Source organism: Gadus morhua, chromosome 13 (assembly GCF_902167405.1).
Source record: "Gadus morhua chromosome 13, gadMor3.0, whole genome shotgun sequence".
Lineage (NCBI taxonomy): Eukaryota > Metazoa > Chordata > Actinopteri > Gadiformes > Gadidae > Gadus > Gadus morhua.
The window spans coordinates 16139753-16158336 of NC_044060.1; the positions used below are offsets into that span (position 1 = coordinate 16139753).

The 18584-nt window shown below is 43.4% G+C and overlaps 1 protein-coding gene across 2 annotated transcripts in view; it reads right to left on the reverse strand.

The window, feature by feature from the left end:
* Positions 1–18584, reverse strand: part of kaznb (kazrin, periplakin interacting protein b) — an 86049-nt gene that overhangs the window by 50645 nt on the left and 16820 nt on the right. For both annotated transcript variants that reach the window (XM_030374887.1, XM_030374888.1), the window contains exon 3: positions 18131–18294. In XM_030374887.1, the coding sequence (XP_030230747.1) occupies positions 18131–18294 (164 nt within the window). The remainder of the gene's footprint in view (positions 1–18130; positions 18295–18584) is intronic.

The window sequence follows — 18584 nt, forward strand, 5'->3', positions numbered from 1 at the left end:
AAAGTTCAGTCCATCCTCCAAACAGTATCAAAAATGTTGAGTGCTTTGATACAACGTAAAAATAACATATACATTCATCCACAGATTACAATCTGAAACAGGAATCGACTGAAACAGGTTGAGAGAAAGTCATTGTTTGACAAAGATATCAAAACAACAATTTTCTAACTCACTTGCATTAAAATGAAATTTGTTCTGAGCCCTGAGTTTGGTTATGCAAACATTAGAAACAAGTTTTCACTTTGCTGTGGGTAGAACTGTCTTTCGTCTGGTTGTGTGTTTAAGATACAAATCCTGGTCATGTGCTCGTAACTCCGAGAACAGCCGTGTCTTTCAGAGAGAAGAAGTGAAGCCAGAGAAAGAATTGAGTGTGATCGAGAGGGCTCTTATCAAGCAAACAAAACAAGTGTTTTCTCCCTGCCACTGCCCACAGACCCATCGAGGTGTTTAAATTAATTAAATAATAAGGTGCAGTTTACAAGATGTATATATATATATATATATATATATATATATATATATATATATATATATATATATATATATATATATATATATATATATATATATAGATAGATAGATTGATTTAACTGAGCCTAAAGGGACGGAAAATACTGTGTATGAAATGTTTGTGGCTACTGTTATTAATATTTGGAGAGTGATTGACATATTTAAATGGGGGACGTCTAATAATACAGATAATGGATGGTGCTGCAGGACATAATGGCCGCTGATGTTAATGTGCGACAGTACATGGACTGTGTGGCCACGCCCCATGCCCTCAGGAAGAACACAAAGAGACAGAGAGGCATTGATGGAGAAAAATGTGGATGTCGGGAGCGGAAACTCTTCCCCCTCTTTATTTGCAGTTTTTGTCCGTCCCTATTCATTTTGCATTTTTGGCTTCTCGCTTTTTCAATGTCTAACTCAAATTTCCCTTTCTGCTCTTTAACCAGAGAAGTCTGGCCACCATTACACAGCATAAAGAAAGATTCCAACTCTTGCTCACTGCCAAATAGAGAAAAAAGTTTGAAATCCCAAATATTTGGGTTTTGTGAACCACATGAAGCACTTGCAAAAATATGTACATGCAAAGATTTTCCCTCTGTCTGTCATCTCCCCGTAATGTGATGCTTGTTTGAAACCAGGGACCACTACAGTTTCTATAATATCTCTATAGCCCCCCCCCCCCCCCCCCACTGTCGCTGCCATTTGAACTTCACAACAACCATAAACTGCTTCTCCCTGGGAGTGTGGGAGTAGAGCCACGCAGGCCACGAGATAAGACCTTGAGAGAAGGAACCTTATTACATCCTGTCCGACTCCTCTGCGTCCACACACCCTGTACATCCGCACTGTATCTGATAGACTCTGAGAGAGAGAGAGAGAGAGAGAGAGAGAGAGAGAGAGAGAGAGAGAGAGAGAGAGAGAGAGAGAGAGAGAGAGAGAGAGAGAGAGAGAGAGAGAGAGAGAGAGAGAGAGAGGGAGAGAGAGAGACAGAGAGAGAGAGACAGAGAGAGAGAGAGAGAGAGAGAGAGAGAGAGAGAGAGAGACAGAGAGAGAGAGAGAAAGCCTCCATTGCAGAGGAGGCAGAAAGGTAGGAGAGGTGGAGTGAGAGGCGAGGAGAGGCTGGGTGGGGAGGGTTTGTGGTTTGTGGTGGTGATGAGGCCCACGAGTCCTGTTGAGAAAAGACAAGCTGCAACGCCAGGGGCAACCCTCTGCTTCTTTCTGCCCTTCTTCCTCCCCCCACAAGTTCCCTTCTGCCCCCTGCCGTTGATAATGTGCAATTACACACCCCATATCACCTCCCATTGTTCCCTATACGCATCCTATCGGAATGTGGCCAAGATGTTTTTTTATACATTAACCAAAAAAAACCTATAGCTCCTCCATCAAGGCTTGCTCCAGGCAGCTTGACAATCATGTTTATCTGGGAGGTAACCTGGTCTTTGGTGTCGCCACAAAAAAAGCTGACTCCCAACACACACACACACACACACAACCACACACACACACACACACTCACAGTCACTCACTCACATTCAGGGGGGTTATCAGAAGGGCGCCTCCTGTGGTGATGGCTTGGTGGGTGGGTGAGTGGGTGGGGATGATAGTGGGTATGGATGACGCCGTACTGGGTGGGGATGCTGGTGGAGAGAGTGAGTATGATTGTTGTCGGTTTGGGGGGGGATGAAGGTTGAGTGGGTAGGGATGACAAGACAATGGGTAGGTGGGGCTGATGGTGTATGGGGATGACGACGAGTGGGTAGAAGGGGAAGATGTAGAAGCGGTGGGGATAACAGTGGTTTGAGTTAGAGTGGATGACAAAGGAGTCGATGGGCGGGGATGATGGTGGTGGGCTGGTGGGCTGAGGGTTTAGGAGAAAGATCGCACAGAAATACAGGTAGCGCTAGGTTGGACAATGGGTCTTTGACAAGCAATAGTTCTCAAAGGGGCTGCAGTTCAGATTCAGGAAGTTGTGAAGAGAGAGAGAGCAGCAAAGGAAGGAAGCGAGATTCATTTGTTTTTCCGCTGGTGAGAAGTCATGCATTTCACAAACCTCTTATCGACAAAGAAGATGGATTCCCGAACCATTCACGGAAAAGATACCCTGATTGGTAAAAAAGTGTTGTCTAAAAGTGGTCTTAAATCGAATGGTATCATACAGAGGCAGGTGCAGTCAACCCCAAACAGGTATTCACACAGCGCATTTCACTCACTAATAGCCGACTGGTGACTTAGTCATTTTTAAGAAATTACACTAAAATAATAGTTCTTAAATCACTTTTAAACGTAGTAAGAGACCAGGGATAAACTCGACAGTCCATGGGGAAAATACTTCAAATGATTGTGATTCTGGGGAGGGACGTCCTCCTGAGCCAAATCATTAGTGTTTCGAGAGCCTCATTCATTGCAAGGCTACTTATTTTTTAACTTTCTCTCTCTCTCTCTCTCTCTCTCTCTCTCTCCCTCTCCCTCTCCCTCTCTCTCTCTCTCTCTCTCTCTCTCTCTCTCTCTCTCTCTCTCTCTCGATGTGTTGTTTTTCAGGAAGCAATGTGGTGGAAATCACCTTGACAACTCTTCCCTTCCTGATTTATGAGGCCAGTTTGGCTATTGATTGGCTAATAGTGCCTATGGGTGTAAGAGGAGCAGGCAGACGGCAGATGCATGGATCTCTACTGGTCGTTTTGACACAGTAGTCATGTTCAATAAACTTTCTAAATGGACGTGAAAGATCATCATTCAAAGCTGCCTCAGGGACAGTGGAGGGCTGCCAATTCCCGGTACGTGATTTGCACCCAGTCTCTGGTGTCTGGAACGAACCCAACATCATGAACTAACATGATAGCCGAGCGTTCCTCTGGATCAACATACCAAGGCCGCTGAAGGAGAAGGAATATCGCAGAGAGAGCATTGAGGAGAAACGATTGACATCCCTGTATGGAGACAACTTGAAAAACGATCCACTCTGCATGTGCACATCTGCGTGCGTGTTTGTGTGTGCGTGTTTGTGTGTGCGTATTTGAACGTGTGTGACAGAGGATGGAATATGTGTCTGCGTGCGTGCGTGCGTGCGTGCGTGCGTGTCAGTCTGTATCTATGCGATTGAGGGCTGATGCAGTACATACATTGACAAGGCGTTGATCCCCTGCCAATCGGTATCTCTGGCAGACACCTCCGCAGAGCCTATTCTAGTGAGCTGTCCCATCCAAATGACCACGGCATGGGCAGCAGTGATCAGGCCCTCGCCGCAAGCATATCAAAATGTGTTCTGCCTCTGATACGCCATCTCCTGTGTGCCTTTCCATTTTCCATTCAACCCCTCTCTTGGTAAATCGTATATTCCTACTACCCCAAAAGAAGTATGCTTTTGACCAAAGCAGAGTTTTACGGATAATTCAACACTGAGCCGGAGGCAACGGAGACTGATGGGAATGTGACAGGATCAAAGAAATATGAAACACGCTCAGTGGTTGCATATTCTTCTGTAATCGACTCAGCACGGCTATGAATTGATAGACAAGGATAAAGTAAATACATCAATATTAAATACAACCACTGAGAGGGAGGGGGGGGGAGAGAGAGAGAGAGAGAGAGACACACACACAACATATTGAGAAGTAAGAAGTAATACTTCAACAGCCGAGTTAGAATGTCCACACACAAAGACGGACTGCGTGTACTCGCACACATCGACACACTGTGTTGAACACACATTGACAGTGCGTTGAACTCTGAAAGAGGGCATGCGTTTGTTGGCCCAATGTACGCGGTCTACCTATAGGTAGTGCTCGCTGAGCAAGATACCTGAACCCAAGTAGCTTTTTAATGGCCTGTACTGTACGTGTGTTCACTGTCAATCACTTAGGATATCACAGCCACACAGAGTCAGACCGCCTTTCCTCCTCCATGCCTGGTTGTCTCTCATCAGATGTGCATTTGATGGCCTCGTACCTTCGTTCGAGTGGCCTTGTGGACGTCCAAACATTAAAATGCATGAGCTATCAGAAGTGATTGACAGCACAAGGGGAGAAGTGCCAGCTCGGCAGCAGGTTTTTGATTATTTAATTGGAGGAATATGGCTGAGTCATGCAATTGCTGTATTGGAAATAAAGATGATTTATGACTGGGCTGAGCAGCCAGGCTTGACATAGCATCTGTCAGTAGTAATAATAATAATAATAATAATAAAATTAATTTGTAGAGCATCTTTAAAAACAATGTTAACAAAGTGCTTTAACATGCACAATAAAAACCAATCAAAAGCAGGGTTACTTTAACAAGAGGAGGAACGTAGAGAAGGAGGGGAGCCATGTTCAATTCATACATTGGAGATTTGGAACAACATCTCAAATGTACACACACATGATAGATAAGTAAAACAAAATGATATTCTTAAAGATGTTAGAGAGTAGCAACAGCAGCGGGAACAAGGTGGTTTTACTTCTGTTCTTACACACTGTTGGGATGCAAGAAGCCAGGCCGCCTTGCGAACACGGTGGTGAAACACCCTGTGCTGAAGATGAGCTGCTTTAGCGTGTTGGTTTATTTGTAATTGCTCCAGCTTACTGTAATTGTCAGCGTATGCCGTTTAATAAGACAGGTCCTGTAGGAGCCGAGAACTGTTTATGAATCAGTAGGCAGCAGAGCCGTGGGGATGTGGGGGAACTCTTGTTAGGGTCTGACTTATTTTTTTCATCCAAGGGGGTGTAAACTCTGAGCACCAAGGAAAACAAGATCATGACATGACCATTCTCCTTGTTTCTTAACTTTAACGCTGGAGCAACCTTACCTCGACTTTTTGTTGTTTAATCATACTGTATATGACTATGCAGATACAGAATATAATTTACAAAAGCACTTATTTACAGATATATCCGATGCACATGGCTGTAACAAAATACATGTCACATGTGAAGGACTCGAATCATCTTAAGGAACAAAGTATTTGAACCCATCTTTGTCTGGTGTGTTTGTTGGTCGTCAGAAAAAGTGGCATTTAGAGACGTAGAAAATTGATGGGGGGGAGGACAGAACAGATCAGATCAAGAGAGAGTGGGATAGAGAAAGATGGCCGACTGAAGAGAGTGAGAGGAGGAGCGAGAGAGAGGGAGAGTGCCGGAAAGCAAAGAGATATCCACTAAGGTTGACAGATTGAGTATTTCCTGATCATCCGAAAGCTTAGACACACAATCAAAGGCGGTTTGTTTACCGTGGGTAACAATCACTTTTGGGTGGAACAAACCTACCATCCGTCAAGACCTTAAAGATCACCTTTCATTACTAGAGGCTTTTGAAAGCTTAATGGGCCCGTCTCCCAGGAGACAAGCGCGCGTGTGAATGTAACTCACCCCTCTTGCTGTTTCACACACCCCGGTCTAACACAGCCCCCCTCGGCTTGTGCTGTATTTCTTGTTTGGATGAGTTCAAACAGAAGCCAAGACATCCCAGTCAAATTATTTTTCTCATATCATGCATTATTTCCTTCACACTCTCTCTTTGGAGCTTTGAAGTTAAAGAATAACTCTAGACAGATTGACAATGTTGTGTTTCCATTGCCAGAAAATGTAAAGAAATATATATTTTGTTGAGTGTTTTTCTACGAGATAGAAAGTACAATTATTTCACAGAATTAAGTTGTAATGATAGCCAAGAAATGGTTAAGGGGCACTCGTTTGAGTCAAGCCTCGCGGGAAACGTAAATTCAGCAATATTATACACTTTCAACTTTCCCCCTTTGTAAACAGCCAGGGGCACAATACTGCAATTAATTCATAAAATAAAGAATTTCCTTCAAAAATGAGTTCTTGGAAGTCTCGTTAGTTCGATTGAATATTGTCCAAATGCATTACGATGTGCCGCGGCAAGAGTTTGGCAACATGAATGGAATAATTACACCATGCTTCTTGCTGTTCAGCATATTAACATCCTATAAATCCAAACATCTAAAATGGAAGAAATCTGACAGTGCCAAACAATTAAGATGCCATGCTGAACCACTTCAATCAAATGCTTAAGAATCCAAGAAGAAGCATGACTTATACCATACATACTGTTTTATGTACATCATATTACATTGTTTTTTATCTAAACATCCTTGGGGCCCTATCTTGCATCCAGCGCAATTTACTTTCTACACGACGCATGTGTCGTTGGTTGCTAGTTTGCAACTGGCGCGGAGCGTTCTTTTCCCTCCACAGGCATGCGTCGCTAAATTAGGGAATGATCTTGCGCCCCAAGGGGCGGTTCAGCACAAGGAGGAGGCGTGTTCTGGCGCAAACGTTCCCTGGTGCTATTTAGCAGTTTCAGAAAACAATTCTGCCACAAACCAGGAAATACCTGGTTAAAAGTTAGTGGCGCATTGTTCAGATGCTATTTTAAGGGGGCATGCATAATGTTGCTTGTACACCTCGTGCATACACTTTGCTTGTCTCATCTACTGAGCCACACATTCTTGGTAAATTATTTCGGACAGAACAGCTGAGACAGCGGCAAGTACTTTTAAATCAATGCATCTGCAAAACCCGTACAGCAAACACATATTTTCTTAACAAAGACATCGTGTACAAGCCCATAACTTTTAGGATTGATGAGTATTTGATCATGAGAAAACATTGTTATACCACAAGTGAGTGTTAAAAAGAATGAATGAATGCGGGCGCGCGTGTGTGTATGGGTAAAATAATTAATGACTGCAGGCACGCTTGTCTGCATCCATCTGTTTAAACACACGAAAACTAAGCACGTAACGCATAATACAGTCCATGGCAATGTATATTAACGGGGGGGGGACACATGCATATTAGGAACACAAGTCGATAACGATAATGCATACAATACTGGTAAGAAACAATGTTTGTTCATGGATTGCGTATATCATTAAACAGTTACCGCATATCATGTGTGTTAAGTTTTCTATGCCGAAATTTATTTGAGGACTCAGTATTTCTGAAGTAGTGGAAGAAAACGCTATTCCATTTGTGATTAGGCCATATTATTTGGCCATAAACTTACCAATTTGAAGTTTAAAATTCATGTGGTCATGCATCTGTCTCATCGGAGACTGCAAACGCGCTGTCAAAATATCAACTCGTCAGATTCAAATGCGCTCATGGCTCTTAAAGGGGATGGGAGATGGCACCCTCATATGTTTATTGCACGTTACGCCCAAACCACACCTACGGGTAATTAGGCTACTTCAGGGCAACCCTTTTTAGATTTATGTTGGGCGCAAGAGTCATTATCCGCCGGCAAAATAGCAACATCGCCATAGAACCACCTACAAAGCTACTTGCGTTTGCCGCTTTCAGACTGTTAAAATAAAGCCCTTGATGTCTGAGTAGGTATTGTTTATGTTAAACTTGAATATGCAACTTTTATCTAGAGCAAACATTGCGATTGTTCACCACATATGCAAATGTACTCAAAGCTGCAGGCAACCACATTACAATTACCAACCTTACCATGATTATTGCTTCTTTGCACTTTTATAACTGGATCCATGGAACCATATTGTTCAAGATAAAAATCTGCTCAAGTCTGACATTCCACTTTGAAAAGTTGTGAGCATGAGGTGAAACTAATGCCCCCATAGGTTTTTAACAATGTCCCATGAAACTCCTCATTTGCTATCGGCTGCACATTGCAGGAAATGTGAGTCAAAGGCCAGAGGAGAACAGGTATTTTATCAAAAGGTTCATTAGAATACCATCTGCTCAGTAAAGAAACCACAAAGGACGTTCTAGAAAGTCGAGGAGAAGAGAATGAGAGCAGCGTAGCTCTTGCATTAAAAGGAGAAAGAATTTTTTTTATTCAATAATCGGAAATCCGGCATACCAGAAAGTGTTCACGGAGCGTTTCGAGCTGACATTATGACCGGGAGGGTCCACTGAGGCACCATTGAAATGCTACATTTCTACCAGGACCATATATGAGGCAGCCAGCAATACAAAACGCACATGAATAAAGTCAAGTAAAGCACTGCCACGTTGTAGATCTATACTAGGGTTTAACTTGAACTGTCTCTGGAAATTTGAGAGGTCACATTTCCTCTCAATGTTAACATGGAGATGAATATACAAGGTTTATGTTGGCTTTGCTTCCGCTGGAAAAATGACTAAAAAGGACCCCAGGTCTCTAGCTAACTCCCACGTGTCCTAGACCCCTATTGACATCACTTCTTGTAGGGCTAGAGCCTCCACATCGATCATTTCAGTGGACCTTTTTGCCATGATTCATATCTTACTACTATAATCAGGGTTTCCCCCAGCACTATCTTGTTAAGGCGGCCGCCTTAACAAGACTAGGGCCCCGCCTTGACTACCAATGTATTGAAAAAAAAAATATTAAAAAAAAGTTGAAAAAAAAAATATATTAAAAAAAAAAAAAAAAAAAAAAAAATTAAATATGCAACATTGACTTCATTCACTCTATGTGTAGATAAAGACAGACCTGCGAAACAGGCTGCAGGGCAAGAGTCTTACAGCCTGCATGAAGATCAGCATCAATGGCCCACCAGTGTCTAAGTTCAATTACAGCAGGGCGCTGGAACTGTTCTTTGCACAGCCACGCAGAATTGCATGCACTGATGCCTCTTGTCAGCTGTGCCGCAAATAAGATCCAAAAAAGGAACTGTAAATAGTTGAATTTGCATACAAAAGTTAAGTGTATTGTCCATTATTTGTATTTAATTTGCACTTTTCTTTAATTTTATTTTGTAGTGTCTGCATGTTTGCACAACATTTGTACCTACTGTTGTTTATTTATATGGAAATAAACAGTCGTTTATTTCATTCATGCGTACTGGCATCTTTGAGCAAAATACCCCCAAAATTTTTCGCCAACAACACCACCGACTGCTTACCACCTTGACTGAGACATTTACTGGGGGAAACACTGATAATAACAGGCCTGTCGCACCAGTTACTCAAGTGCGCATGTGCCTTGCGCAAACGCATATATACACTGCAAGCACGCACATGCGCACAAACATACTCGGAAACGCACATGCGGACACACTACACACACACACACACACTGCGGCAACCCGGCACGGTGAGTGAACCACCTCCTCCCAAACAGGACACAACATAGCTGGCAAAAAAACAAAAAGGCATGTTTAATCCTAAATGAAACAAAGTCTTATACGGAAAACAATACAACAACGAAAAAACCTGGGAGGAATCAACAGTCCAATCCCCTGTGGGTGACATCCTGTCTCCTACAAGGACCGGTCTCCCGTGCGAGAGCCCAATGGCTGGGAGAGCCCTGAATGACTGTGGAGAAGCAGGCTATTTAATCCCTGCTTCTCCAACTGTTCCTCAGGTGCACTGCATGTCCTTTATTGGCCCGGGCCGGGTTGCCACAACACACACACACACACGCACGCACGCACGCACGCACGCACGCACGCCAACACAAAGCGACGCATACACGGAAGCGCACACACACACGCACAGGAAAGACGTTTATCGGCTCCGCCATCGGCACACGCGCAGGTAAGAACACACGCATGCACGCACATGCGCACGAACAAACACGGAAACGCACACACTAAACGCACACACACACACCGCACGTCAACACAAAGGCAGGGACACATACAGGGAAGCGCACACGTGCGCACGCACACGCAAACACACACAAACACCCCCCCGTCAATCGCCCCATACCCCCCCCCCCGCCCCATACCCATACCCCCCCCCGCCTGTCAACAATTGCTCCATACCCCCCCCCTGTCAACAATCGCTCCATACCCCCCCCCCCCCCCCCCCCCCCCGTCAACAACTTAGCGCAGGGGGGCCCATTAGTACCAAATCCTGGGGTCCAGGATTTGGTGCTACGGCCCTGCACACACACACTCACAGGTAAGACGTTTAACGTCTCCGCGATCGGCACAATCACAGTAAAGAACACACACGCACGCGCTCACACCGCAGCGACACTCGCCCAGGTAAGACGTTATGTTTTTAAACATAACGGCTCCGCCGTCGACAAACTCTCCCAGGTAAGACGTTCTGTCTATAGACTGTAGAAATTGCAATAAAATAAGGGAAGAGACAATTTCTCACCTCGACAAGCAACGGCAGGTCGTTCATTTTGTAATATAAAAACTATTAAATTCAAACATCGCGCCGACCGGCATATCAACACACAAGTGGCTTGATCTTAAAGAGACAGTGTCCCTATAACACAACGAAAACAGGTTAATAACACGGTAGGCTATGGTGAATTATGTCTGTAGAGTCCACCACAAGACTACACTTTACTCGTCTCCTTGAGCCTCCCGAAATGTCTTCACCCTTTGTTGATCAAACTTAATATTACCCTCCTCCTTGAGCATCCCGAAATGTCTTGCGATATTGATATCCCCCATCCCCCCTGTGGACTGTTTTAGTTTTTTTTTGCGTGCATGCTATGCGTGACTGTAGGCTACTACTGCCTGTTTTGGCCAGGACACTGGAAGAGATGTATAATCTCAATGATTAATATTATTTTCAACTAACCAATAGTAGTTGCCTTGCATTATAAAATGTCAATGCACTTATCAGCCCTGAATAACAGTAAAAGCTATTTAATAATTGGTTTGCATGCATAGTATACTACACTTTCCATTGAACAATTACCCCTGTTAACTACAACTAGAGGTTGAGAAAACTCTAGTATTCATATCTACCACCGTCATTCCATGCCCCCATGAATGGAACTTCCTGTAACGTCTATCACTCCCATGTCGATAAGTAGTCTTTAGAAAATAATAATTTACTGTACGCAATGCATTCACGCCTCAAAAACCTTGGAAGCAGTATCAATGTGTCATCTTTATCTTGTGAAACAAAATGTATAAAATAAACGTTTGGAATGGATTTTTCAGAAGAGGCTGAAACTAAACTCTTGGGTTGGCCCACGAAAACATGTCTTCTTTTAAACCATGTCTGTTCCAAGTTTTTATTGAAAGAACATAATCAGTTATATAAAATAACACTGAACATAACAGCTCAGATAGCTACACAACGCAAAAAGAACCATTCAAACAACATACAAGCTGCATAGTTTCAGAGCAGTCTCCATATGATTCACCATGACAATGATTTAAACATTGCAATAGCTAACAGAAACTAAACATCATACACATTAACTGATCTAAGATTACGAAAATAAAATGTTGTCAAAACACATTTAATGCCTAAACTATAACTAAAATCAGCATTTGCCACTAAAACAACTAATGCCATTGATATTTTGTTTTGGCAGACAGAAACTTGTAAAACGTGACTATTGCTGTGCCTTCGACCAGTCGATAGGGGGCGCTGTACAAGAAAACGCTCTTCTTGGTCGTTTTGGGTTAAATCTGAGAATTTTGTAGTTTTGGTCGGGGAACAGGTTACTCTCAAACAGCGATGCCCATGATAAGAGAGGAATTATCTGGCCGGTTGAAGTAATAGGGTTTCGTAGTTCGCTTGTTAGTTCTCAGTTTCAGCAGCCATCAAAAAATGTGATTGTGACACAGTTTAATGAGTAACTTTGATATTCATATTAATAATAAATAAATATAAATATAAATAAATCAATTATATAATGGACCATATTAATATTATCCATTTAGAACCAAAATAAATTGCAAACAAGCAGATGTATTAGATTTTTATCTTGTTTGACTAGATAAATATGATATTGAATGACCTTTTCTTCTATCACCGTATTCGTTTTTCAAGAAAGGCAATTGCCCAAAACTTAATGTCAGCTCCACCTGATTTAAAGTTCAGTGCAAAAACCATACATTTAAGCATTGTACCTCTCTTTCCCTCCCTCTTATAGGTCTCGCTCTCTCTTTCACTCTAGGGCGTTCTCTGTCTGTCTTTGTCCGTTACTTTTTCTCTCTCTCTCTCTCACAGTTTTTCTCTCTAGGTCGCTCTATTTCAAGATCTATCTCACGGTCTCTCCCTCTCTCTCCCCAGGTTTTTTTCTCTCTCTGGAAACTTTAATCCAACTACCTGTCTGTCTGTCTGTCTGTTTATCTGTCTGTCTGTCTGTCTGTCTGCGTCTCTCTCTCTCTCACAATATTCAAACAACCTTGTCCTGTCATGCTAAGGAAGCCATGTTTCCTACATGGAAGCTCTGCCGCCACCCAGTTGAGATTGCGTCTGCCCCGCAATCTTACGAGACATTGTATTTTGCTTTTTGTGTTCATGAAGTGTTTCGAATTTATAATTTCAGAAAATTATAATATTCTTCATTTCTTCACAGTTTGAAATTATGTATCCGGGCCAGCCCTAGACTAGCGTGGCACATTCATTTGTTTCAATGCCAGGCAGACATTAGAAAACAATCAGCAAAACAATGTCATGTATTTTCATTTGTGGAAAAAGCAACGAGCAGAGAATACAGTATAGAACTGGTTACCAGTCTAGTTCCCCATTCAATTCAAAATTCTATTACTCACATACAAGCCCCTTCATGCTCTGGCCCTCACCCCTACACCCCCCTGCGCAGTGGCGTAACAAGGCAACGACGGGCCCGTATGCAGGATGTTCAAGGCGGCCCCCCCCCCCCCCCCGTTACGATTGTTGACGGGGGGGGGGGGGGGGGGCGCTCCCTCAGGTCCTCTGACAAGGGCCAGCTGGCAATTCACCGCGCGAGACTCAAGACCTTTGGGGATAGGGCCTTTTGCGTGTCCGCCCCCACTCTGTTGAATCAACTCCCCTCCCCACATCCGCTGTGCCCCTTCCGTGGAGACTTTCAAAAAGTACACGAAAGCACACCTTTTCTCTGAGGCCTATGGCCTCTGACTCACGACCCCACCCAGCGCCTTGCGCATTTCGCACTCTCACTCACTTGCCTACACACACACCCTCACCTCCCACTCTTGTGAAGCGACCTTGAGTATCCTGAAGGGCGCTATATAAAATCTATTTTCATTTTTTTTATTATAGAAAATTACAATGAGATCAATAGACAGGTTTACATATTGGGGTCTTTTTTTCAAAATGTTATTAGAAATATTAGAAATATTTTTATATTAGGTAGGTTTTTATTTGGAAGAAGTGTGCCACGGTTGGGTTTCAATGGTTTTGAATCGTATCATGTATGTATGTATGTATGTATGTATGTATGTATGTATGTATGTATGTATGTATGTATGTATATATACACACACACACGCATATTATTTAGGCATCTTTTCAGAGGCAAATCCAATTGAAAAGAGATAAAGTGGGACCCACCTCCCACCACCGATGTTTAGTGGGTAAACTAAGCCAAAATCAAACCTCAGGAGCACCACCGTGCATTGTCTGACACGGCTCATTGCAACCCATGAACCAATGACATAAAGCATGAGCATCCTTTTAGTGACGTCCCTGTGGTTTGCAAGTTAGCCAACTTTGTGTGCCCTTTCGCTAGCTATATTTCACAGGGAAATTCATTTGGAGACAGCACGGCTTGTCACTGTCAGAGAGGAGACCTTTTATACCATTAAAGCTCTCTGCTCAGATTGAGGTGGCCACCTTCAACTTTGTGGCAGTTCTCTGGGTTTCCATAGAAACATTTACAGAGCATTTATGCAAGATCTTCATTCAGATATAAGCGTTTAGATTTGGCATCGGATGAAAGATGATTGCTTTTCAATAATCTGTGAAATGCGTGAAATTTCATCGTATTGAATTTTCATATTCATTAAATCCGGATTTGATTCATTTTATAAGGATTACACTAATTGATGGCAATGGTTTCTTCCAAGAAGTTATAACAGTGATATTGTGTAAAAAATAATGCAAATTTCCAAAACATTCTAAAAAAGAGAATAGCATAAGATCCTGTGCATTACGATATCAGCAGAGTTTACATCGTTATTTAGCCACATACTCATTCCGAGGTTAGATTCCTGACGGATATGACAGGTTACCATTTTGCAAAAGCTTCTCCGCAATCAGCCTCAACGTGGGCATTTCATTTGAGCTATTTTCTCTTTGGAAGTTCCTTGTTTTCTTCTTGTTTCTTCTTGTTTTCCAGAGGTGGGTGGGAGTGAAGGGGATGAGTGAGGACAAGCAGCTGAAACAGTAATTGTTGTAACAGGGTACCTCAGCTGTTCCCTGGCTGCCATCGAATCACAAAAGAAGCTACAATCATGAGAGGCTGTTAGGATTGATCTTAAATGATCTCAGCAACACAATCCCGAGCCTGAGTGCGTGTGCGTGTGTGTGTGTATGTTAACTGTGTGTGCCTGCTTGTGTGCATGTTAACTGTGTGTGTGGGTGTGTGTGCGTGCTTGTGGGCATGTTAACTGTGTGTGTGTGTGTGTGTGTGTGTGTGTGTGTGTGTGTGTGTGTGTGTGTGTGTGTGTGTGTGTGTGTGTGTGTGTGTGTGTGTGTGTGTGTGTGTGTGTGTAAATGAGGCCGGAGCAAGTATAGGACACAACAGTGCAAAGACAAGACAAAAGATTAAACGCATCCTCTTTTCCGATGCATGTATTTTTGTGAGGCTTAAAGAAGGTGAGCGCAAATCACAGAAAAAAGAGATTCTCAGATGCCCTCAACCCAATTTAGCATTGCTTTTCTGCAGCCATGGTTGTGTAAAGATAAAAGATAAAGTGCATGAAGTTATGGAATGATTTCAAGATAGCTCAGGGACTGTTCACACTTCACACAATGCTCTGCTCACTCTCTATCTCCCTGTCTCTCTCTCTCCCCTGTTAAATCTCAGACTCACTGACATTTCGTTACAGTTCATTATCTACTAAAAACTATTCCTCACTGGATCTATAATCCCAAATATATAATAATCTCAAATATCTTTTTCCATTTGTGGTCCTGCCTCATATTGCTCCTTTATTTGTAAATGGTCAAAAATCCCTTGGAGGGGTTTTGCCAAGATTTTAATTGACTTCATTAACTTGCCAACTGAATTTGGTAATGTTGTTTAGTTGCACATCTCCATGGACCATTCCAGCTCCCCTCACACTCAGGAGCAAGAGCATGTGAGCACGGAGTGTCATCGAGTCACGGTTAATTTTGACCCTTTCCACTGGACACGTTGCAGTTTTGCAACGGGAGAATATAGCATTAAAAACGTATGAAGGCTCAGCAATATGGTCTTTCTTATTGTTGTTACGAACAATCACAAATGGATTGTGTACACAGTACATGTAACCGGCTGAGGTTTTCATTGGCTAACTTCCAACCAAACTCACCTGAACCTCCGCTGACAGCACCAATTGTCCTCCAAATGTCGTCTTCCTTTAAATTGTCCTTGTACAACCAATGTCTGGGGTCGTACAACTCGCTGTATTTCTCTACTCGACTTATCAACCGCACCTCGTCCATGATCGCAAATTGAAACTAACGAGCGGATGAGAAGTAAACAAGAGGTTCATAGTCTGCGGAGCGTGTCGAAAACGCTTGGGAGCGCTTCCTTACAGCTCGACGCAAGGCTACATGTCCCAGCGCCTGGCTGCCCAGTCTAGTAGGTGGGCAAGTACTGTCCTTTTCCTGGGTGACCTTAGGGGATGTTTTTCCTCAAATTGTTATAGACTAAAGGTGCGCTCACTTGAGACACATCAGAACCCGTTGAACCCGAACCACTCCATCGTTTATCTACGGGGAAAGAGGCGCTGTCTGCTCCGTCTCGTGGCCGCAGAGGGGACTCGCTTCGAGGTTGAAACTATTCCAGCTTTGACCCGGTATGCAGCGTGACGTAATGCTTCAACCAGCAGACCTGCAGTCCAGTCCATAAAGACAACGCTTTAAGCTGTGCCTGATTTGGTGTGTGTTTGAAACTTGCCGTGCTCATAAGCCCAAAGCCAGACAAAAGGACGTGCACAGTGTCTTAACATATCTCAGGAGAACACACCTTAAGGGCTGAATAAATGTATTGAGCGGGTGGACATGCAAAGAATCAGTTGGATTTCAGTGGTATGACGGAAATAGGACGCACTATAGATAGAACCAAACCTCTGTTGGGTCTGAGGTTGGTGTACCTGTGCTGTACTTATCTATGTCTGCTCTGCGTCGACTAGCCTCGTCTCAGAGGGCTGCTGCCAAACCCCAAACATTAAAGAGCAAACTAAAGTTGCCTCTGAATATGCCATGAGAATTAATCAATTTCCCTTCCTCAGGCTCCCCGGGCCCTCTTCCACCCCCGCCGTCTTCTTCTTCACCAAAATAAGATGATATAAGGCAACATTCTGCTGTATCTATCTACAGCCTCTACATCATTCCACAAATGCATCTCAGCACACTGAAATGCATTTGATTAGTCGCCACCAGCACAGCAACTAGGTCATAAATAATTCATCTGTTCAAAATGACAAATGAGGCAATCAATTCTGGGACAGCATTCAAAGAGAAACCCCTCAAATCCATTCTAAATTAATTTTCTACATTTAGTAGGACGGTATTTTTACCAACATCATTTTCTTGTAATTATTTATTTGCTAATTTGTTTGTTTATTACCGCAAATAGGGGAATTTCCTCACTTTTTATCTTCCAACAAATATCCCCATCCAAGTATTGCAGTACAGCTCCGCACTCACAGCAATCAGTCCGTGGTCTCTCATCCAGTACTGCTTACAGATTGTACTACATGTACTATTAAATCAATAGAATGCAAACAGATCATGTGAAAGAGTCAGTCATTTCCTATTCCATCTGAAAATACTACAATTCACACCCACCCCCCCTTCAAAAGCCTCACAAACGCATAAAACGTTGACAAGAAATGGGCCGACATGTTAAGCTTCATTGTGCACTGTCATCTAAAACCAATGCCCCGTGGCCAGCAGACATTATCAGTAGCATCACATGGCTTGTGGTGCTGAGATGCTTGGTTTAACACGGAACTTTTCCCCGGCGAGATAATCAGCTCTCCGATCATTGCCCAGAAAGAGACTAATTCATCACAAGTCAATGTGCCTCCTCTTGAGCTACCAACCAAATGGACTGCCAGTTTACAGCCATTTACTTCCCCCCCTCGCATTTGCCTGGGCTGAGCATGCAGAAGCCTTGTTCCTGAATGGCTTTCCTTGTAATCAATCAGACGCTGTGTCTGAGGAAATATCTCCAGCGCAACAGTCAGCGGGGACCCGTATCAGTCAAGCGCGTCGGCGAGAGGTGCTAATTGATGACCTGGATGCATCGCCGCACCGGCTTCCAGCGAGCGTTCGTCAAAACGTAGCGGGAATATAAATGAGAGAAAGACAGATTCGTGGCTAATCCCTCGCAAAAAGCAGAGGGCAGAAATAGAACCTTGTTCTCATGATGCTGGTCCACAGAAAACATAAAGTGAAACAGCCTGACGATACTCATTATGCTAGGACGGGCTTCACCCTGAAGGTGGAGTGGCAGCAATGACCGCATACAGAGATGAAGTTCAAAAAAACTAAAACGGTTTTAAACTTTCTTCCTGTCATACTTCTCTGTTAAGTCAGGAGAGTGTCTTTACTGCTGTTTGCATTTATTTTCCAGGCTGTGTCAGCCAAAAGAAAAAAACGGTAATGGTTGCCGCCGGTGATGAAATGAACTGTGACATTAGCAGTTGTAAGACAGCATGTGATTCAGTGAATCATATTGAATAACAGATTAATAACAGTGACTATCGTGCGACCAATCGTGGACTGGTGTAGCATTCGTTTACCTGCGCGTCCATCAGCAGGTGCCTCATGAGAGTCATTGATTTCCTTAAAGGCTCTCCCGGCCTGGGGTAGAAGGCCTCCGCCTCGTCCTCATCGGTCAGGCTGCTGGGTCGGGTCACCATGAAGTGAGCGATCTGGTCGTTGAGGCTGTTCAGAGACTGAACCGCTGCAGGGGAGGAGCGAAGGGAGGATCACAGAGATTGTTTAGGCATGACATTCATGTAGGCCTCATGCGGTGTAAATAACACCGGTTATATATTCACACACATGTACGCATGTGTGGGATTTTATTATATCCCTTGGGTGTATTCATCGGCAAGAAAAGTTGCGAGAACGCATGGTTTCAGTGGTTGTGATGGTGTAAAAAACAACAAAAAAATTGTATTAAAGCACAGAGCCACCCCTCTTGCCTATATCGGCAGCATACTAATAAGCAGGCAATCTTTCCTAACAATA